The sequence below is a fragment of the Eschrichtius robustus genome, chromosome 1 (assembly GCF_028021215.1).
Source record: "Eschrichtius robustus isolate mEscRob2 chromosome 1, mEscRob2.pri, whole genome shotgun sequence".
Classification (NCBI taxonomy): domain Eukaryota; kingdom Metazoa; phylum Chordata; class Mammalia; order Artiodactyla; family Eschrichtiidae; genus Eschrichtius; species Eschrichtius robustus.
Window position 1 is genome coordinate 14,061,596 of NC_090824.1, and position 23,796 is coordinate 14,085,391.

General features: G+C 43.9%; 1 protein-coding gene across 1 annotated transcript in view; it reads right to left on the reverse strand.

Annotated features, from left to right (window-relative positions):
* Nucleotides 1–13,300, reverse strand: part of KCNK13 (potassium two pore domain channel subfamily K member 13) — a 114,412-nt gene extending 101,112 nt beyond the window's left edge. The window contains exon 1 of the mRNA XM_068556132.1: nucleotides 12,961–13,300. Coding sequence (XP_068412233.1) covers nucleotides 12,961–13,300 — 340 coding nt within the window. The remainder of the gene's footprint in view (nucleotides 1–12,960) is intronic.
* Nucleotides 13,301–23,796: the final 10,496 nt, after the last annotated feature.

The window sequence follows — 23,796 nt, forward strand, 5'->3', positions numbered from 1 at the left end:
GTCACAGGCTGTTAAATAAAAGAAACTAAGTCTAAAAATACAGTAGGTCAAGAAATAGTATATATAGCATGCCTCCACACCAAATACCAAAAATATAACATCTGAAGCAGAAAACATCAACAGTCAGAATTAATTTTAAAAGCCCTTAGTGGGGAAAAAGCTAACTGTAGCATAAATTCAGTTTTCACATTTTAAGTCCCAAAGAAAGATCTCAAGATTCTGGTGGGAATGGAAGTGGCTTATAGGGAATAGCAGGAAAGTAAGAAAGGAGGAACGCCACATATGAGCAAGATTGAATGAACATCTACTTTAAGAGAGAAAAGAGAGATAGAAACTATAAACCACCAAAAGCAAAGGCAACAAAAGCAAAAATAGGCCTTCCCTGGTGGCGCAGTGGTTACAAATCTGCCTGCCAATGCAGGGGACACGGGTTCGAGCCCTGGTCCAGGAAGATCCCACATGCTGCGGAGCAACTAAGCCCGTGCACCACAACTACTGAGCCTGCGCTCTAGAGCCCGCAAGCCACAACTACTGAGCCCGCGTGCCACAACTACTGAAGCCCGTGCACCCTAGAGCCCGTGCTCCACAATAAGAGAAGCCACCGCAATGAGAAGCCTGCGCACCGCAACGAAGAGTAGCCCCCACTCACCGCAACTAGAGAAAGCCCGCGCACAGCAATGAAGACTCAACACAGCCAAAAATAAAATAAAATAAAAAATAAAATAAAATAAATTTTAAAAAAAACAAAAAACAAAACAAAACAAAAAAGCAAAAATAAACAAGAAGGACTACACCAAACTGAAAACCTTCTGCACAGCAAAGGAAACCATCAACAAAATGAAAAGGCAACCTACTGAAAGGGAGAAAATATTTGCAGATCATATTTATCTGATAAGGGGTTAATATCCAAAATATATAGGGACTTCCCTGGTGGTCCAGTGGCTAAGACTCCATGCTCCCAATGCAGGGGGCCCAGGTTCGATCCCTGGTTGGGGAACTAGATCCCACATGCCGCAACTAAGAGTTTGAATGTCACAGCTAAAAGATCCTGCATGCCCCAACGAAGATCGAAGATCCCGAGTGCTGCAACTAAGACTCGGTGCAGCCAAATAAATAAATAAATATTATATATATATTTATATATTTATATATATATATATATATATATATATATATATATATATATATATATATTTATTTATTTATCAGACAACTCAATAGCAAAAAAACCCCAAACAATCCAATTTAAAAATGGGCAGAGCAATTATACTCTAATAAAGATGTTTAAAAAAAAATGGACAGAGGATTTGAATAGACATTTTTCCAAAGCAGGCATACAGATGCTCAACATCACTAATCATCAAGGAAATGCAAATCAAAACCACAATGAGATATCACCTCACACCTGTTAAAATGGCTGTGATCAAACAGGTAACAAGTGTTGGTGAGGATGTGGAGAAAACAGAACCCTTGGGCACTGTTGGTGGGAATGTAAACTGGTGCAGTCGCTGTGGAAAACAGTATGAAGTTCCCTCAAAGAATTAAAAATAGAACTACCATATGATCCAGCAATTCCACTTCTGGGTATTTATCCAAAGGAAATGAAAACACTAACTTGAAAAGATATCTGCAATCCCATGTTCATTGTAGCATTATTTACAGTAGCCAAGACTTGGAAATAACCTAAGTGTCCATCAATGGATGAATGGATAAAGAAGTCATGGTAGGGACTTCCCTGGTGGCACAGTGGTTAAGAATCCACCTGCCAATGCAGGGGACACGGGTTTGAGCCCTGGTCCGGGAAGATCCCACATGCCACGGAGCAACTGAGCCCGTGTGCCACAACTACTGAGCCTGTGCTCTAGAGCCCGCGAGCCGCAACTACTGAGGCCGTGTGCCACAACTACTGAAGCCCGCGCACCTAGAGCCCGTGCTCCGCGACAAGAGAAGCCACCGCAACGAGAAGCCTGCGCACCGCAACGAAGAGTAGCCCCCACTCGCCGCAACTAGAGAAAGCTTGTGCGCAGCAACGAAGACCCAATGCAGCCAAAAATAAATAAATAAAATTTTAAAAAACGGGAAATTAAAAGAATTAAGTGGTTTACTTTAAAAATTAAAACTAGAGAGATGATCCAAAAGTCAGCAAGTCTCTGCTAATATAATGCAGGAATTTAATCAAATGTAAGTTTAAAAATAGTTGTTAGCACATAAAGCATAAAGAAGTAAACAAAAGTATTATTAATAAAATTTAAAGTTACACAAGTGATGAAATCAATAGCACTGAATTTATATGTCCCCAAACACACAAATGTTATTTTGGGTGTGTTTACTAGGCTTGGAGTGTGGTTGGGGATTATGTTCCCTCCTGCTCCAAAATTCTGTAAGGTAAGAAAAAATCCAACTGAAATATATACAGATACCAGGATGTACAGAAACACTCAAATAAAAAAGAGAACTCTGGAAAATGCACATTCTCAAACCATTATGTGATAATTTTAGAAATAAATCAAAGCATAATTATATAGCCAGCCATAAAAAAGCATTTATAAAACAGTCCTTTTGAATAACTTTGAGTTGAGTTAGAACTAAACAGAGAATGGATAAGAATATTTATCTCAACCACAGAGAGGGCCTAAATTTATGAAAAAATATAGAAAAAAAATGCCAGTGAAAATGAGTGTATTTGGGTATATAAAAATCTTTTCTACATTCCAAACAATAGTCAATAAAAAGGTAGCAGAATAGGATAATTATTTGGGACATATATAAATAAATACATACAACAAAGATAAGAACTTGATGTGTCCCCCTTGGCTCTCAAGACAGCACTTATATACCACAAAGAATCCCAGGGGTCCTTGGAGCATAGTTTGAAAACCACTTGCCTAGTTGGTCTCTAAGATCGATGTTGGTCTCTAATATTGGTCTCTAAGATCAATCTGATCTTCATCAGATGCTTAATACTACGGAAGACCCAAGACACAGCTTTGGTGCCAGTATTCCAAGAGTTCATGGGCAGAGTCAGGAAGTGACTTCTGGGATCAAATATGTCCAAACTGGAGAGTAAAATTCTGGGGGAAGGCACATTAGTTGTCATGGTGATGGGAGGACACTTGCAACTTTGAGAGGACATCAAATATTCCAATGGGAGGTACAGGCTCTAATTATGTGGACTCCTGGGAGGTAGGCAGAACACCGCCCAAACCTTTTACCATCCTGACATTCTGCTAACCAGGCCATCTCTGTCTTCTTCTATTACCCCAGGTTGCCTAAGGACCATCACCACTGGAAAAAGGGATTGTGATCTCTTTAACTGGCAATTCTCCCCACAAGGACCCCAAAGGAAGAAATGGCAAAGACGTGGTGGTTCACAGCATAAGCTCTAAAGGGATGCCCCGCACTACTTCCACTGGGTAACTTCAGACACTGCCTGGAAGCTCTCTGGACCTCGGATCCTGGTCTGTAATGTGAGAATATTAACAGTACCTACCCTTATGGGGTTGTTATAAGAATTAAACATATGTAAAGATTGTACTGGGTTTAACCTATGGTAAAGCACTCAATAAATTTCATAATTTTTAATTAAACACAAGAGTAAAAAAAATTGCATGTAACCCCCAAATCCAATAATTTAAGGATGGTTAAATAAACTATTCTACATTAATTGAACACATGGAATTCTTGAGAAAGTGTATAGGAAATAACATAAAAGGAAAGGAAAAAAACCAGAATAGTAGGTACTTATGGATTACAGTACAATATGTTTAGTCATGAGTATCAGAAGAGTTAAGAGAATATATTGATAACTACCCCCAGCTCCTTTTAGAGAGTAGTGGGTGCACAATGTGATAGCGAATATGTTAGATTTACCCTCTGTGATGATCAAGCGTCCTGCACAAACAGGTACTTAAGTGAAGTGCAAAAATCAAGATGCTGCTACTGATGAAGAAGAGTTCAGAGCTTCTTATCCTTCTCCCTCCCAAAGGGAAAGCAGCCTGGAGCTCACAGATGATCAAAGCTTTAACTGAGGGACTCACACTCTGGAGTCGAGCTGTCCTCAGACCTGTCTGGCCAGGACAATGTTGTTTTGCAATTAGAATCTGAATGCCTGTGGTGGGGCTGCTCTTTCCAGGGCACATGCCCCACTGCTCCCTAATGTCCCACACCTCTAAGTCACACTCAGTTGCATTCCTGGTCTGACCCCTGGGCTCACTGACCACAGGATTTCCCTTCCAAGAGGAGGTGATCAATAGCAGAGATGCTGGGGGGTTGATCAGAGAAAGGGAACAATAAATCCTGAACATTTCATGATGCTTCTATGATGGCTCTCTGGCCAAAGGAAGATGCGGTGGGTGTGCTAAAGGTGCAGCCTTTCAGAAAAGTGGTATAATGTCCAGCAATTCAGATAAATTGAAGAGAAGGAGGCAGAAGGTTGGAGGGTGAAGGGAGAGCAGCATGATGATGGAGATGTTTCCTGATGAGGTGTGTTTCCCACTGTCCTCAGCAGGAACATGGGCTTCTGGGTCCAAACACAGTAATGTGTTCCTCTACAGGGTGAGAGTTTCCCCGCGTATAAAGTCACTGATGGGCTGGCGATAGTAACCATCCCCTGTCCTTCTCTCTTTCCTCCTCAGGGGAAAGGACTGTTGCTTGCTGGGTCAGCTCCTGGGGCTGTGCTTTACTATGAAGACTAGGCTGAATGAGGGGAAGCTAAAAGAAGTTGGAGAGGTCAAGTCAATCACGATAATACAGAGCAGAGAGAGACGGGGGAGAAGAGACCAGGAAGGACAGAAAGACTGAGAGGGCTTTCAGCTGGGGAGGATTTGGGGAGGGGTTTCGGGATAAAAGGCTCCAGAACTCCTTTGAGGAATGAGAGGCTGGGAGATGGGGAGAGAGGAAGCTTTCCTTAGTGTTATAAATTGGAGACTAAGATTCTTTAGAGATACACAAGCAAAAATTGAATTTATTTTTCCATTACTTTGGGCTAATGGAACATGCTTTTTTGTATGGAACACTAATACCCTAAGAACCCTAAGGAGCCCAAGAATTATTTGGGTTACATTCATACCAAACCCGTCTCTCCTTCACAGAGAAAGGTATGAAGGGGAAGAGAGAACAGGAGGGAATTTAGGATAAAAGAAGAGGAAATCACTGTTTTATAACATAAACGAGAATTTCTAATGAAACAAGCTGAAATTAACATGTATGTGTATGAGAATGCTGGGCAGTGGAGAGTAAGAGCTATGGCCTGCAAAGTCTCTAATTTCAAGATAGGTACTGAAGTTTCCTAAGTAGGAAACAAATAATTAAACAAATCCAGGGTTCTCAGAATGGACAGTCTGAGAGCTTCCCCATGAAAATTTGGTAGTAGATCCCAAGAGAGATGACCCTACCTTGAATGAATGCATGCAAATTCCTACCAGCCACTCTTTCTGCTCCCTCATTCCCCATGACCAGGACTGCTCCTTGGCTACAGTCTTAAAATGTACCCATCATCGTTCACATGAAACAATAGGTTAAAGTGTTTTAACAACCATTGCTATGACTAGAAGTGTAGAGCAGTTGAAAAACTACTGAACAAAAACTGGCATCCTGGCTATTATCAAAAAGGCAAGAAATAACAAGTGTCAGTAAGGATGTGGAGAAAAGAGAACCCTCCTACACTGTTGGTGGGAATGTAAATTGGTGCAGCCACTGTGGAAAACGGTCTGGAGGTTCCTCAAAAAGTTAAGAATAGAACTACCATATGACCCGGCTATCCCACTTCTGGGTATTTACCCAAAGAATATGAGAACATCAATTTGAAAAGATATATGTACCCCAATGTTCACTGCAGTATTATTTACAATAGCCAAGATATGGAAACAACCTAAGTCAACAGATGAATGAAGAAAATGTGATACACACACATATATATACATGCAATGGAACACTACTCAGCCATAAAAAGATGAAATCTTACCATTTGTGACAACATGGATGGACCTTGAGGGTATTATGCTAAGTGAGATAAATCAGACTGAGAAAGACAACTACCATATGATTTCATTCATATGTGGAATATAAAAAACAAAAAATAAATGAACAAACTAAATCAAACAAAAACAAACATGTAAATACAGAGAACAGAGTAGTGGTCCTCAGAAGGGAAGAGGCAGGGTGAGGGTAAGATGGGTAAAGGCGATCAACTGTATGGCTACAAATGGAAACTAAATTTCTGGTGGCGAGCACATTGTAGTGTATACAGAAGTAGAAATATAACGCTGTACACATGAAACTTACATAATATTGTAAACCAATGTCACCTCAATTAAAAAAAAAACAATAAGCATTCTTACAGACGGGAAAAGATTTTCTACACAAAAACAATGGAAGAAATCAGAAGGAAAAACTAAAATATGAAATGGCACATAAATTAAAAATGTTTCTATATCTAAATAAACATTAAACAGGAAACGACAATGGATGGAAAGTAAGATACAAATATAGCAAATGGCCAAGTGTCCCACAATTGTATGGACCATACAATTGGAAGCTGGACACCGCCCTGCATGACCTTGGACTTAGGCAGAGGGGCCTTTACGGAACTGCACCTTGTACTGAGGGATGCTATGCCGTGCAAGAGCATAGGGTTCTCTTTCACAGCTGAGATGCAGTGGAGAAGACTACTCATCACATTATCTTGTCCCTTTCATGACAATCTATAGGAGAAATTTTTATTCACATCTAAAAAAGCTGGGTGTCTTCCAAGCAGCCAGCCTGGATAAAAGGAACCATTTAATGGTTGCCCTTGCCTCTTTCTTTCAACAACTGGAAAACTCACAGCCAAATCTGGCAATTACGTGGGTCCTTTTGACATATATCTCTGTGTGTATTAACAATTTGTGGCTTAACTGTCCTATTCTACTCATGTTTTCTCATCTCCCCAATGTCTTAAATCCATTAGTATCCATTTCTAGCGCACTGTACATATACGTGCCGCAGGCATCCGTGCTGTTCACCAAGATCAAGTCTTATCCACTTCTGGACTCACGGGAGGAGTGTGGTTCTTTACATCCTTGAAGTTGGGTGTAGCCATGGGACTTGATTTGGCCAATGAAACGCGTGTGGAGGTGACTTGTTGTCACCTCCAGGTGGTGGCCGTTTAATTGCAGGTGCTCCACGCTTCAACCCTTTCTGTCCCTTCCTGGGCAGTGCTGGAGGCATGAGCTGATAAACAGCAGCCACAAGATAAAAGAATCCTGGAACACTGGGCCAACCCAGGAGACAACTGTGCAGGTAAAGCACCTCGCCCACAATGGGCTTTGGGTGAGTAAGAAGTAAACTCTTGTTGTGTTAAGCTACTGAGATGACGGGATAGCCCAAGGCTTAAGGCTACCCTGACCATATCAATATGCAAATGATCTCATATCCTTTGTGGACAGAAGCTGAGTTATAAATACACAGGCAAACACAAAAACAAATGCCTAACAAATGCCTATTTGAGAGAAGAAGATATTTACAGAAGATCACTTACAGAGTACAATGTCAATCTACTTCTCTGAGTACTTCAAATTCATTCTTGTTTCAAGTCTGATCACCAGCCTCTTTCAGAATCAACTCCCTGAGTTGTGTTTTAATATTCTGCTCTTTCTATGCTGTGGTAAAATATACATAATATTTGTCATGTTAACCATTCATAAGTGTACTATTCAATGGCATTAAATACATTCACACTGTTGTATAACCATCACCACTATCTATATCCAAAACTTTTTTATCATCCCCAACAAAAATGCCATTAAATAAGCCTTCCCTTCTTCCCTCAGTCCCTGGTACCCTCTATTCTACTTTCCATCCCTATGAAATCTGCCTATCCTAAAAACCTCATCTAAGTCGAATTGTATTTGTCCTCCTGTGTCTGGCTTATTTCACTAAGTACAATATTTTCAAGGTCCATCTGCGTTGTCCATACATTCCATTGTATGCATGCACATTTTGTTTATCCATTCATCTGCTGACAGACACTTGGGTTGTTTCCACCTTTTGGCTCCTGTGAACAATGCTGCAATGAACACTGGTGTACAAATACAGGCATACCTCTTTTTATCGTGCTTTGCTTTATTGTGCTTCACGGCTATTGTGTTTTTTACAAACTGAAGGTTTGTGGCAACCCTGTGACAAGCAAGTCTATTGATGCCATTTTTCCAACAGCATTTGCTCACTTCGTGTCTCTGTGTTACATTTTGGTAATTCTTGCAATATTTCAAACTTTTTCATTATTGTTATATTTGTTACGGTTGGCTGTGATCAGTGATCTTTGATGTTACTGTTGCAAAAAGATTACGACTCACTGAAGGCTCAGATGGTGGTTAGCGTTTTTTAGCAATAAAGTATTTTTAAATTAAGGTATATACATTTTTTAGACATAATGCTATTGCACACTTAACAGACTACAGTACAGTGAAAACATAATTTTCATATGCACTGGGAAACCAAAAAAAATTCATGTGACTCGCTGTATTGTGATATTCGCTTTATTGCGGTGGTCTGGAACCGGATTCGCAGCATCTGTGAGGTGTTCCTATATCTGTTTGAGTCTCTGCTTTCAATTCTTTTGGATATATATTCCCTAGGAGTGGAATTTCTGGGTCACATGTAGTTCTATGTTTAAACTTGTGAGAAACTGGCCACAATGTTTTTTACTCTGCTCTGACTTTTAAATTAAACAACAGTTGCATGAACTCCTCAGTTGCATTGTCCAGGAAATTGTTGTTTGTGAGCATCACCCACTGTCCTATGCAATGTTTCCCATATAAAATCCCAAGAGGGAAATATTTTTGAGGATTGCATATTGGGAAAAGGTGTACGCTTCCTTTTGTCTACTAAGAATTCCAGTGTGGGGACGTCCCTGGTGGTGCAGTGGTTAAGAATCCGCCTGCCAATGCAGGGGACACGGGTTCAAGCCCTGGTCCGGGAAGATCCCACATGCCACGGAGCAACTAAGCCCATGTGCCACAACTACTAAGCCTGCGCTCTAGAGCCCGCGCGCCACAACTACTGAGCCTGCGCACCACAACTACTCAAGCCCGCATTTCCTAGAGCCCGCGTGCCACAACTACTGAAGCCTGCACGCCCTAGAGTCCACGTGCCGCCAACTACTGAGCCCGCACATCACAGCTACTGAAGCCCGTGCTCTAGGGCCCGTGTGCCGCAACTACTGAGCCCATGTGCTGCAACTACTGAAGCCTGCATGCCTAGAGCCCGTACTCCGCCACAAGAGAAGCCACAGTAATGAGAAGCCTGCGCACCACAACGAAGGGTAGCCCCCGCTCGTCGCAACTAGAGAAAGCCCGCGTGCAGCAACGAAGACTCAACACAGGCAAAAAAAAAGAATTCCAGTGTGGGTCATGACTCCGCCATGGAGCCTGCAGCCAAATCTGAAGCTTGAATAGTCACTGGTGATACTCAGTCCTCACCCCCTGGGATCTCCTTTACCATTTCTGGACACACTGGCCTGACTTCAAATGGCCAGTGCCTATATCTTATCAGAAGGCTACTCTTGGGCCATCCATGAAAAATCAGGACAGAAGTACCTGGAAATTATATTTTTGTGCTTCCCCCACCCTCCAAGCAGCTTTTAACCAATTTCTGACTAGTGTGGGTGTATAAATACCCCAGCTCCCTTGCCTGGGGTAAGTCTGGTTCATGAGCTTTGCACTGTTCTCAAGCTTCCACTTGAGATTAAGGATCAGTTGCCCACTATGCTTTCTGCCTAATACCATACCCTATATTGACTGACTTCCCTTTCTTGTATCACTTCCTCCTTCACCTCCCTGTATCCCTTGAATCTGCCAATAAACTGCTTGCACTCAAATTCTTGGCTCAGAAGCTGCTTCTGAGGGAACTTCAGCTAAGACAAAGCTCCTCTCTACCAATTTCCTAGATCCAATTGCTTTCCATATTTCTGTTCTTCTTTTTTTCCTAGTTCTGAGATTTTATTTACATTTTATGATTATTCTACTGTATGCTTTCTTGTTATCTCAACATCTTTGCAGAATAAAGCATAGTGGAACTAATTTTTAGAAGAAAAAACCATCATGTAATACTACGATTAAAATACAAGATGTAAAGGGTTTATAGAATATGATCCAAATTTAGAAAAATACATATGTACATATGTGTGTCCATAGGGAAAAAAGAATAGAAAGAAATGCACCAACCAACAAGGACCTATTGTATAGCACAGGGAACTATACTCAATATTTTGTAATAACCTATAAGGGGGAAGAATCTGAAAAAAATAGATATATATGTATGTATAACTGAATCACTTTGCTGTATGCCTGAAACTAACACAACATTGTAAATCAACTATACTTCAATTTAAAAAAAATGACCAAAATGTCAACCATGGTCAACTTTAGGTGATGTCATTACAGATGGTTTTTTTTTTTTCTTCATTTTACAAAGAACGTGAAGCTTCAGTTTCCTCATCTATAAAACAGGGATAATCACACTTCACACATATGAATCACATATCACATATATGAATTGTGTTGATTGAAATTGTGGTTATTAATCTATGCAATTAGCTGCATCACATATTCACATAATAATCACAGTATGTGCCTAATTATGTACCCCAATAAAGGGTTGCAAGTGCTGTTATTACATCAGCGATTAATGAAACAATTTAAGGACATGTGAGAAATGAGAAAGTAAAAATAAACCCATACTTACATAGTGCTTTGTTCTGTTTAAAGAACATTCACTTATATGAACTCATTATCCCTAGCAAGAACCCTGCGAGAGGGGCAGGGCCTAGGGGCAGGGTGTGGGAAGGAGACAGGACTAATATTTACTCAACAGCTACAATGTGCCAGATACCAAGGTGGGCACTTGTAGGTATCTCAGAAGAGAAGGATAGGGCTCAGAATGTTAAGGAACCGGCCCAACTTACAGGCAGGGTCAGTAGCTCCAACTCCAGACTCTCGGTCCAGGTTTCCTTCTATTCCATCAGGCTTCATTATTCTATTTGTGCCCCCGATGACTGTGTGCTAACATGCCCACCCATCCACGACAACCGCGGTTCCTCTGGCATTGGTGTTCACCAGTCTTTACACACACTCTGCTCCTTCCTACTTCCATGGCCATGGGAAATACAAACGGGGGGCCTGTGAAGGGGGTGGGGAGGACCTAGCTCCCCAATCTCCCACCAAAACCACCCCCAAATGAATAATCTAAATCAAAACCCTGTACCAGCTACACTGACATAGCAGATTCAAGGAAAGTTCCACAGCAACCCTTCCCAATCAGTTTGTTCACCCAAAGTCCTCCCTACATAGAAGTTCTGGAACTGTCTTTTGAGAAATGGGAGGACTTAGGCAATTCTGCTAAGAGAGTCCAGTGGAGAACGTGGGCTGGGGGAGAGAACCGTGGAGGGTATTACTCTGTCTCCATCCCCGTCAGGGCCCGTGTTCTGGTCATCGTGGAGAATGCTATGAAAGTCTTTCTTAGCAGATACCCAGTTACCGTGGTGTCATAATGGCCCACGGATGGGCAGGGCCGCCTGAAATGAGAGAGGGTTGCGGTAGTGAGCTGGGCAGTTCAGCACAAAGCACTTCAGACGCAGCCTGTGTATCGGGAATCATGCCAGTCCTCTCCACCTTGCCTCCTACTCACCAGCTGAAGCCCTGGGCTTCTGGACTAACCCTGGGCTTCTTGACTAATCAGGCCTGAGGCTGATCCCTGTTGTACCTTGCGCTCCTTCTCCTGGAAGAACGTCTACCAAACACAACCTTGCGTGGGAGCTTCAAAGAAGTTCGCCTTGGCACCGCCTCACTGACGAGCTCTCCCGGCAGCACAGAGGCTACAGCAGCCGAGCCCCTGCACGGCCCCCTGCCGGCCCTGAGGCAGCTCCGGTGCTCCGGCAGCCAGCCGGGAGCTGCTCCCTTTCTGCGCAGCCTTCCAAAGCCCCCTCCTCCGCTCCAGCTCTCTGCTTTCTTCAGAATTTCTACAGCATCTTTCCCAACCCCCTTATCACTCAAGTATGCTTTAAGTGTGAACAATCCTTAGGAGTGTGGTGCAAAGACTCCCAAACTTTTTCCTTCTGCTGGTAATAAAGCCATGAGACACTCTTGCTCAAAAACTCTCAATAGCTTCCAATTGCCTCTAGATAAGCTCTAGCTCCTGAGTCTGTCAGTAAAGTTCCCCCCTCCATCCCCCTAGCTTTCCTTCCACTACTCCCTACAGATCAGGGAGCTCACTGGACCCTGAACGCAATTCTCTCCTCCTCCGGAGTGTAAAGCACTTTTAGTTTCCAGACCCCAATCAGGCCAACACTATGTGGTTCAGCCCATAGGTCCCTTCTCCCCACCCCCACCTGCTTCCTCCTGGCAGAAAACAGTTTCCATCCTCATTAGCACTTCGGCCTCCTTACTTCCAATCTCGTTTTCGATCTATTTTTCTCTTTATTAAGTTTTAAGTCATGGACAGTCTTTTTAAAATTTGTTTCTCCCCCTCAGACCAGTGCCTCATGCATGGTACTAACTCAATTAATGTTTATAGGTTCCTGTCCCGATCTGTAAGCTTCCTCCCTAATGTTCCATGAATTCAAGGTCAGTCTCCTTAACTAGGAACACTTCCAGAGCAGTACGTCTCCAATTCAAGGATCACTCAAATTCCCTGGAGATTTTAACACGCAGATTCGGACTCAAGTGGTCTGGGGAGGGGCCGAGGCTGCATTTGTAACAAGCTCCCAAGTGATGCTGACGCAGCTGGTCCGTGGGCCTCACTTAAAGAAGCAGGGAGGCAATACCACCTGGGGATCAGGCAACAGCTCACATCGGTGCCACCTGGGCGAGCGCGGAGGTGGATGAATGCAGGGCTGGGAAGCGCGGTCCCGCCCTTCGAAGCGCCGGGCCAGGAAAACGCCTGCGAGGCTGGCCGCCCCTCCGCCCTCCCGCAGGGCCCACTTACCTATGGTGGACACGACGGTGCCCACGAAGTAGAAGGCGCCGGTGAAGTCCCAGCGCTGGCGAACACTGTCCACGCGGATGCCGGCCTCGGTGGCCTCCTCGTAGTGGCGAAGGAAGCCGCGCAGCTCGTCGCGGCTCAGGTTGTGGCGGCGGCTGAAGTTGGCCAGGCGCTCCTCCCAGCGCTGCTTGGCCTGGCGTTCGTGCGCCAGCTCCAGCGCCGAGAAGACGGCGGCGCCGCCCAGCAGGTAGAGGACGATGAGCGCGGCGAGCAGCAGGAAGCGCGCGTTGTCCTCGTTCAGGTGGCCCGGGCCGCAGCTGCAGCCGCAACCCCGGCCGGCCATGGCCGGACCCCCGGGGGCAGCCCCAAGCCGGGCGGCCGTGGCCGCCGGCTGACTGTCGCCCGGGCGCCCCGGGAGGTGGGGTCTCGGCACGGCGCTCAGTCGGCCCCCGGCCGCCCGACAGCCAGCTCGCCCATGACCGCCGGACGCTCCTCCAGGCCACGCGGCTCCCCGGGCCGCCGCGTCGACCGCTCCTGCAGCGCCAGCCCCCCACGTCCGCCTCGACTCCCGCTTTCAAATCCGCATTTTCGCCGCCGTCCCCGCCCCCCTAGGAGTTCTCCTAAAAGCTGAAGAGCTGAGTGACCCGGCACAGAGTCCGCTTCTGCTTGGCACGAGGATGCGGCCGCTGCTTCCCCCTGGTGTCCTGCCCGGCTCAGACTGGGGAGGGGGCGTGGCGCATCTTCAGGGCAAACTCGGGTGGGTTTGACCTTCCCCCAAAGCAAAGGTCTGGGGGCCTCGGAGGCTGACGGGTGAGCGGAGCCCCGCGGTCTCCGTCTCCTTGACCGTCGCTTCTCAAGCCGCTGACGTCTAGGACGCGGGGTCTCAGTCCGCTGGTGCTGGAAGTGCCTCCCCAGATGGAGCCGCAGTGCTGTGTCCCAGGCTCGGCGTCGCGCGGAGCCTCGGGCCTCTCGGGCCACCGGCCCGGCTGCCGGCGCTTAGAGGCTGGAGCAGGTCCCGGGCGGGCGTACGGACAGAGGGATTGCGCAGAGCGCTGTTCACGGGTTCCGACCTCCCGCCCGCCCCCGACGCTGCGCGGCGTCCGGCGGGCCGACTTGCTGGAGGAGGAGACCAGAAAGGGAGGTTGGAGTGCCGGAGCGAAGGAAGTTAGGGGCCTCTCCCCCAGGCAGCCTTCCTAGCCTTGCCCGGACCAGACGCCCTTGGCTTCTGGATCCCGCGCGGGGGCGTCTTCCACCCCCACGTGTCGGATCCGCCCGCTCGAAGTGCGCGCCGCGAGCCAGCCCCAGCTCCTGGGGAGGCTGCCAAGGACCGGGGACTGGAGGAGCCCGCGGGCAGGAGACAGTGACCCCGGAGAGTTCCATCTCCCGCACCCCGGCTTGGCTGCCTCGGTGGGCTCCAGAGATCCTGCGCCGACAGGGCTCCGCTGAGAGCGCTTTACCCCACCCTAGCCACAGGCTCGCTAGCAAACCGCCGGGGCCCCTCCCCGAGACCCCGCCTTTCAAGGTGCGCTGGCGCCGCGCTAGAGTCTCACTCACCGGGGAGTGGCCCCCTCCGCGCCGCTCTGCCAGGACTGTCCTCCGGGTCCCTCTGCGCGGGGAGCAGAGGTGCACGCCGCGCTCTGCCTTGCCTGGTCCGCGCGCTCCGACGCTGCAACAGGTGGAGCCGCTCGGCTGGCAGCAGCGGTGGCGACTCCACCCCGTCCTCCGCCTCCCGGCCGCGCGGAGCCGCCCCCAGCACTAGTCTCCGCCTGCTGATGCCCGGCTCCCTGCTGGGCCACCCGGGGGCTGCGGCGCTCCCATCCGGGACGCGCAGATCCTGGGAGTGGGTGCTCAAGAGGAGGGTCAGGTCAGGTGCTTAGCGGGCCTGTGTGGGCCCCTCCAGGGCCAGAAGAGGGCGCTCCGTCCCCTTCAGACACATCTCGCCCCCACCTGCGTACCCAGCCACACACTGCCCCTTCGGAATCACCAGCCCCTGGCATTTGGGAGTGAATATGAATACAAGAGGGAAAGATGCATGGGCACTTTCTAACTAAGGAGAATTTCCTCGCCTCCCGAGAGAGTGACCCCAGGCTCAGAGACCACCCACCTATACTCCCCAAGAGCAGAGAATAAAAAAAAAAACACACTTCCGTGTTCCAATACATCTGCCATCAGAAGCCCTGATGCTGCTAGGATTCCTCTCCCACTCCTCTCCCGTTATCCACCCCCGGATGCCCCTCTTTTATCTAGCCTATCGAGGGCAAGAGCTTTAGGTGGCAGCGCTTACAGGAGGAGCATGTGTATACACACTGGGTGAGTCCTGCAATTACTCCTCCATCCCATTTTATTGTGAAAAATTTCAAACATAAAGTTGAAAGAATTTTACAGTGAATAGCCTTATTCTCAACGAACATTTTACTATACTTGCTTTATTACGTATCTATCCATCCCTCTTTCCATCCATCAACACATCTTGTTTGGATTCATTTCGAAGTAAGTTGCAGACATCACTACACTCCCCCTCCTCACCCCACTCCCCAACTTCTCTCTGCATATTACTACCTAGAGTTCAATACAACCCTATTTACTTCCAGATTTTTGGGGGGAGAATAAAATTTACATACTATGAAATGCACACATCTTAAGTGTACCATTAAATGAGGTCTCGCAAATGCGTACACTCTTGCAAATTAAACACCAACCTATGCAGCCTCTCAACCAAATATTGTATGTCCCTTCCCAGCAAATCCCTACCCACATTCCTACAGAGGAAATCACTGTTCTGGATTTCTCCACCATCAACTTGTTTTCACTTTGTAGAACTTAGTCTTGCTTAGTTCTAGATCTTCATATAAATGAAATCATACAGTTATGTATTCTTTTGTGTAAAGCACTGTATTTCTGAGATCTATCCATGTTTTATGCCTTAGTAATCTGTTCTTTTATTGCTACTTTTTTATTGTTTGAATATTCATTCTCTTCTTATTGATAGAAACCAGGGCTGTTAAAAATGTTTGCCATCATAAATAATAAAACTGTTAGCAACATTCTCGCACAAGTATTTGTGGATATATGTTTTCATACCTCTTGGGTAAATACCTAGGTGTGGAATTGCTGGGTCATAGGGGTGGTGTGTATTTAATTTTATAAGAAACTGCCTAACATTTTTCCAAAGTAGCTGTACCAACCAACAAGATGCAAGTCTTGGATGTCCCACATCCTTGTAAACATTTGGCAGTATCAGTCATTTTAATGTTAAACATACTGGTGGATGTGTAGTCCTATCTCATTGTAGTTTAATTTGCATTTCCCTGATGATTAATGTGCTTGTTGGCCATTCATATATCTTTTTTATCTTTTGAAATATTGTAAAATCTCTGTTGAATATCCATTAAAAGATTTGTTTCTCTTTTTTACTACTGAACTGTAGAGATTCTTTATATAGATCCAGGATACTAGTCCTTTCTCAGATATGTATCTTGGAAATATTTTCGACAAGTCTCTGGATTGCCTAATTATCTTCTTAAAGATGTTTTCTGATGTTTATGTTTTTAATTTTGGTGAAGCCCAATTTATCAATCATTTCATTTATGTTTGGATCTCTTTGTGTAATAAGAAATCATTACCTCCCTTAAGGTTGCATAAGTTTTATGGGTTTTTTTCCTGTAGAAATTTTATAGTTTTAGCTTTTGTATGTGGGTCATTGATTTATCTTAAGTTTGTTTCTATATGGCGTGAGGTAAAAGAGTCGAGGTATATTTTGTCCGTGTGGCTATAGTTATTTGAGTGTCATTTGCTGAAAAGACAAAAGTGAATTTATTATAGGAATCTGTATCCTGCTCATTATTTGTCCATCCTTATAAGAATACCACAGTATTTAGATAACTTGTAGCTTTATAATCGGTCTTGAAGTCAGGAAGTGTGAGTCCTCCAACTTTGCTCTTCTTTATCAAGATTTTCTTTGGGTATTATAGGATCTTACCATTTCCATAAAAATTGTAGAATCAGCCTGTTAATTTCATCAGAAAAAACCTTGTGAGATCTTGATTAGGATTGTGTCAGATCTATTTTAGGGAGAACTGACATCTTAATTCATGAATGAGGTATAGCCCTCAATTTATTTCAGACTTAGCAAATTTTCATGTAGAGATCTTGCACATCTTTGTAAATTCATTCTAAAGTATATTGGTTTTTTGATGAAATTGTAAATGAAATATCAAGATCCTATTTTCCAACTGTTTGCTGTAGTATGTAAAAACACAGATGATTTTTACAAATTAACTTGGTTCCTGCAACCTTGCTAAATTCACTCATTAGTTGAAGTAGTTGATTCCTTTAGGATTTTCTTTTATTTATTTATTTTATTTATTTTTGGCTGTGTTGGGTCTTCGTTGCTGTGCGTGGGCTTTCTCTGGTTGCGGCGAGCGGGGGCTACTCTTATGTTGTGGTGTGTGGGCTTCTCATTGAGGTGGCTTCTCTTGTTGTGGAGCACCAGCTCTAGGCACGCAGGCTTCAGTAGTTGCAGCACTTGGGCTCAGTAGTTGTGGCGCACGGGCTTAGTTGCATATGGGATCTTCCTGGACCAGGGTTCGAACCCATGTCCCCTGCATTGGGAGGCAGATTCTTAACAACTGTACCACCAGGGAAGTCCCCCTTTAGGATTTTCTACGTAAATAACCATGGCATCTGAAATAGTGTTTTGCTTCTTCTTTTCTGATGTTTACCTTTTTTTTTCTTGTCATGCTGCAATGGCTAGGACCTCAGTATAATATTGACTAGAAGTGGTGGAAGCAGACATCCTTGTCTTGTTCATGATCCTAGGGGAAAGCCTTTAGTTCTTCCACCATTAACTACAGTGTGGGTTTTTCATAGATACCCTTTATCAGGTTGAGGAAGTTTCCTTTTACTTTTGTTTCTGAGAGTTTTTTTTTAAACATGAATGAGTGCTGACTTTTATCAAATGCTTTTCCTGCATTTAGTGTAATGATCATATAATTTTCTCCTTTATTCTGTTAATATCTTGAATTTCATTTATTGCTTTTCTAATGTCAAGCCAACCTTGCATTTCTGGGATAAATTCCACTTGGGACTTCTACTCGTATTTCATTCTTCTAATTCCTTTTGGGTTTACTTTACTTCTTTTTACAACTTCTTACAGTGGATGGTTAGGTCACAAAGTTTAGATCTTCTTTTCCAATGTTTGCATTTTTCAGCTATAAATCTCCGTTAGCCCTGGGCTAGCTGCATCCTAAAAATTTTGGTATGCTGTATTTCTACATCATTTTGTTGAATATATTTTCCAAGTTTTTCTTCTTTGACCCACAAATTATTTAGCTGTGTTAATTTTTTAAGTCTGTTTTTAAAGACAAATTATTTATAACATTTTCAATGTGGTCAAGTGAAAAAAATCACATCCTAAAAGTTAAGAATTATGTTTTGTCAGACTTTCTGAGGATTTCAAGCCCAGGACACAGCTTCTCAGATAGTTCTGAGGGACTGCTCTGAAGAGGGAGGGAAGGAGCCAGGGTATATAGGAGTTTTCCAACAAAAAACAGGTGGCTGGAACACCAAAAGATTACTGTTAAAGAAAACTGGGTATCTCAAGTTAATGAATTTAGCACTTTCCTGTGTATGGTAAGATGCAACGTCTGGGCTCATTGAAATCATTCCTTTGATATGCACCTGAGCTATCTAGGGCCAATATCCTGTTCTTTCCCATCCTGAGTCCCCTCAGGGTGCACCACTGGGAGTGGCTGCAGTGGCTTGATGGCTGCCTCATCTTTTGTTTACTGAAAAGGCAGGCAGTGTTTTTCATGCACAGGTCAGAGGACCATTGTTTGGTATGTTTCAGTATTCCTAAATTTATTGAGACTTGTTTTATGGTCCAGAATATGGTCTTAGTGAATGTACCATATGCATTTGAAAAGAATATGTATTCTGCAGTTGTTGGACGTAGTGTTCTATAAATGCCAATTACGTCAAGGTTGTTGATAGTATTTTTCAGATCTTCTGTCTTTAGTGACATTTGTTCTAGTTATTCTAACAATTATTGAGAGTATTAAAATCACCAACTATGATTGTCAAATTGTCTATTTCTCCCTTTAATTATGTCAATTTGTGTTTCAATTTGTGTTTGAAGCTGTTATTTAATATAAGCATTTATGATTATTATATCTTCCTGATGTAGTGACCCTTTTATTTTTATGAAATGTCTGTCTTTATCTCTGGTAATACTCTTTGCCTTGAAGTTTATTTTGTCTGATATTAATCTGGTTACCACAGGCTTCATTTACTTAACATTTGCATGGTATCTTTTCCATTTACTTTTAACCTCTCTCTGTCTTTATATATATTTAAGGTGGATTTGTTACGGACAGCATATAGCAGTTTGGTCTTCTTTCTTTTCATTTTTCTGGTCAGTTCTGACAATCTCCACATTTTAATTGATCAGATAAACACTGTCCATCACTTCTGTGATGAGGGCAATACCCCATATCTATGCTGTTCTATAAAGTGGTCCATCGTGGTGCTACTGAGCACTTGAAGTGTGACTAGTGCAAGTGAGGAACTGAATTTTTAACTTTATTTGATGTTAACAACATATTTAAATATCACATGTGGCTAGTGACTGCTGTATATCATTTATGATGGAGAAATTCTGGATTCTGTTCCTCTAAAAACAATACTTCTTAAACAGGCAGTTAACTTGGCTGAACTCAACTGCAAAATTATCTCTACAGTGGGAAGTATCTCAAATTCTAGTTCAGTTCTTTTAGCCTTAGCCACGCACGGTTCAGCGGTCAGCCAGAGATTTGAGCAGAGTTTACAAACACATTGGGAATCCCCTCTGGCTCTTTCTTCTGTTATTTCCCTCTTCACTCTCAGAGGCTGTGGATACTCCAAACCCTGTACTCTGGATCTCCAAGCCAAGAAGATTGTAGCTTTCCCACTGGTGGTTTACCCGCCATGCGTAAACCTGACCTCAGACTAAAACCTGACCTCAGGCCCAAAGTGGTGAAAAGACAGGAAACTCACCCAGTGGAGTGCCTTTCTTTCAGTTGTTGACTCTCTTCTTTTCTGCCTGCTTTTGGTCGCTCTCAGTAGCTGGTATAAGCTCCACCCCAGAGCGTATACTTTTATTTGTGAAAGAATTGGTTCAATAGGAGCCATTTGGCGCTGCCAGAAACCGGAAGTTCCGTGGTTTCCCCACAACGTTTGATAATGAAATTTTCAAACATACACCAAAGCCGAAAGAATTTTAGAGTCCCAATCTAGATTGTACAATTAAATTTTTCTATACTTTTATCATGTATCTACTCGTCCTTTAATACACCTTAAAGCATTTCAAACTAAACTGTAGATATCAATACACTTGCCCCTAAATACTTCAGTATATATGTAACTAGAGTTTAGCTCCTGATTTTTTCTTATGTAGAATTTACATACAATGCACATATCTGAGCTTGTACATTCTTTGAGTTTTTAAAAAGCAGCTTTATGGAGCTATAATTCACATTCAATAAAAATGACCAATTTGGTGTATAATTCAAGGGGTTTTGTAAAGTGTAACCAATGCCACAATCATGCTAGGAACATTTCCATCACCCCTAAAAGTTCCCTCATGCATTCAATCCCCTCTCCCCACAGCTGCACTTATTTTTAAGGCCATCCAGTTCTGCTTTGGGCAGGGGCTGGGTGCCACACCAAGAACAGGAACTAGAGACCCAGGGGACAGGTCATCCACTGCCAAGTGTGTCCTGGAATGCCAGAGAAGAATGGAATGGAAGAGCAGAACCAGGGCTAGGCTGGGCTCTTCCTAAGTGCTTCCTTCCAGGTTGTTTCCAGAGAGGTGTTAAGTGGCTCACTGAGATCACACGGTTCTTTCCTCTCTCTTAAGGAAGATTCTGCCAATCCAAGCACAACTAAAGATGCCCATTTCTTGAGGCTGTTGTGGTATCAGAGGTGTTCAGGAAGCAGCAGCTCCCTGTCTTCAAGAAGGCAACTGTAGGCAGTTCACAGATCTCTTTGTGCCTCAGTTTCTTCATTTGTAAAATTGACTTCCTCCCAGGGCCGAAGGGTCAACTCACACGTGGGGTTCACATGAACATGGACTCCCAACCCCACCCTCAGTCCCAACTCAGCCTCCACGAGGACCCCTCTTTCCCAGAGGCAGGAGGCAACGTGGATCCGTGCTTTCAGGGCAGGAAGTACGTGGGTCAGCTCTGCAGAGTTGTTCAGGGCGCGTTTGAGAGCCTGGGCCCCCGGACAAAGACTCCCTTGAAAATAGAGCCCCCGCCTCTGGAATCCAGAGGCCTACTAGCCACCTTGCTGCATCCAGGACTCTTCAATCTACCCCCGTCTGTCAGAAAAACCTGCCTTTAGTAGTGGGTGAAGGAGCAATATTTGTGGCAAGTAGCTAATTTTTCAGAAGGCATGGGTTTTATTTTTTACACTTGAGTTACCATTCTCTAAATGCCCCAGGGAGAGACTGCCAGTTTGGTACTTACCAAGAATCATTCCGATTTACATTGAGGGAGTTCTTACCAGTGCTTAGGAGCTCCATTTCATTTGATTCTTACAACAATCCCACGAGGCAGGAAGGATAGCTATTAGGCCCATATAACAGATGAGAAAATGAAGATTCAGAGGCATCACATGACTTGCCTAAGGTCTCATGGTGGGAGGGAGCAGAGCTGGGGCTAGACAAGTCTAATGAAGAGTGAGTCACCGCTCAGGCTTTGGTAAAACCTCAAGTCATCACCCAGGTGACCATCTGTCTTCATTCAGAGTGGGTGAACTAGCAAACCTGGGAAAGAATACATTTTAGACTGTAACCCTGAACCCACTCACACAAATTTAAACAAAAATAACCTTACTTTGTGCTACACACAGATAATTTCTACTATCTTTCATTTAAAAGTGCTGGTCATGACACCCTAAATTGATTCATGATTCACTAAAGGGTTGTGACCCGAAGTTTGAAAAATCACTGCTTTAGAACGCTCAAGTTACAAGCGTTCACTTATATAACCAGCTTTTTCGAGAAACTTGGATTTTAACTTGGTTTCCTTTTGCTTTTATTTATTTATTTTTAAATTGAAGTATAGTTGATTTACAATGTTAATTACTGCTATACAGCAAAGTGATTCAGTTACACATATATATATTTTTTCTTTAAATATTCTTTTCCATTATGGTTTATCACAGGATACTGAATATAGTTCTCTGTGCTATACAGTAGGACCTTGTTGTTTATCCATCCTATATGTAATAGCTTACATCTGCTGACCCCAACCTCCCACTCCATCCCACCCCCAACCCCCTCCCCCTTGGCAACCACTAGTCTGTTCTCTATGTCCGTGATTCTGTTTCTGTTTCACAGATAGGTTCATTTGTGGCATGTTTTAGATTCCGCATATAAGTGATATCATATGGTATTTGTCTTTTTCTTTCTGACTTATTTCACTTAGTATGATAACCTCTAGTTGCATCCTTTTACTTTTAAATAAAATGTGCATGCTTGCACACATTATTTAAGAACAAGGCATAAAACAGGTTCCTCTGGCACAATATTAATACTTCACCTAGAGATACTTCTCGTTCTGGATTGGACCTCAGGCATTTTCCACTTGTCTTTGGCGAACTCTGCACCTGCCGCCTCCTCAGCAGGGGCAGTCCCTGATCTGGAGTGCTTGCATCATGGATGGACACATGACTCAACCTGACCAATCAGATGCGTCAGGGGACTTTGGCCAGCACTACTGGGAAAGAAGTATTTTGTTTTCTCTGAAATGACTAGCCGGATATAATATGGGATCCTGGAGCGTGCGGTGGTGGTGAGGGAGTGGGAATTTCAGCCTCCAGGTGGAGAGAGCTTGCTTGAGAATGATGTCCAGGTTCTGGAAAGCAGAGCTGAGACTTGAAGGTAGACTTGGTTACATTATGATCCTCTGGCATTTGCTAGACTCGTGTTAAAAGTCTCTTTCATTGGTTAAGCCTAACTAATCTGGTTTCTGTAACTATAAAAGCATCCTGACTAATGTAGTCTTTCATAAAAATATTAATAAAGTATTATTAAATAACAAATATTTACAGAGGCTTTTAAATTTTAGTAATGTCAATTATCTGAAGAAAACAAAATCAGCATTCAGCTGTCATAATGTTAATTTCTAAAGAACCTATGAACACAGAGCCACCCAGATCACTCACAGTGGCATCTGTGTCCTTGGGGCCACAAAGGGACACACACTAGTTCTGTGACCTTGAACCTTACTTTTCCCTCGTATAAAATGAGGTATAACCTGCCCCACGTGTGATGATGTATATAACGTTACCTACTATCATAAGCCATAATAATTCCCTATGGATGCAATTTCTCATTTGCCTTTCCCTTCTGAGAGTCTCTTTGTGCGTATTAAGAAAACTGGCCATTGCAACGGGGCTCTCCGAAAACCTTGCTACAAAGGGAACAGGAGAAACTGAGCAAGTGCCTTCGACTGATTAACATTAATCAGACTGCAGTTTCAGTAGAGCTTCTGGTAGACCTAGAGAGAATAAAGTGTAATTTATACACAGCAATTGGATTCTGTGCTGAGACAGACTTGCTTGGAACTCTGTTGTAAAAACTGGGCTACTAATCGTACCCAAACTTGCAATGCTTTGGCCCCATGACTACTCGTCACCCCTCCTTAAATATATGAGGTGCCCTCATTTCAACACATCCCTGCTCCCCATTTCCTGGGCTGCCTCTTGCCCTCCCCCCTCCAGCATCCTCTACGGCGCCAGTTCTCTGTGCTTTAGATCTACTGAGTCAGTGGAAACGCCAGGTTTCAGAGAACTGAA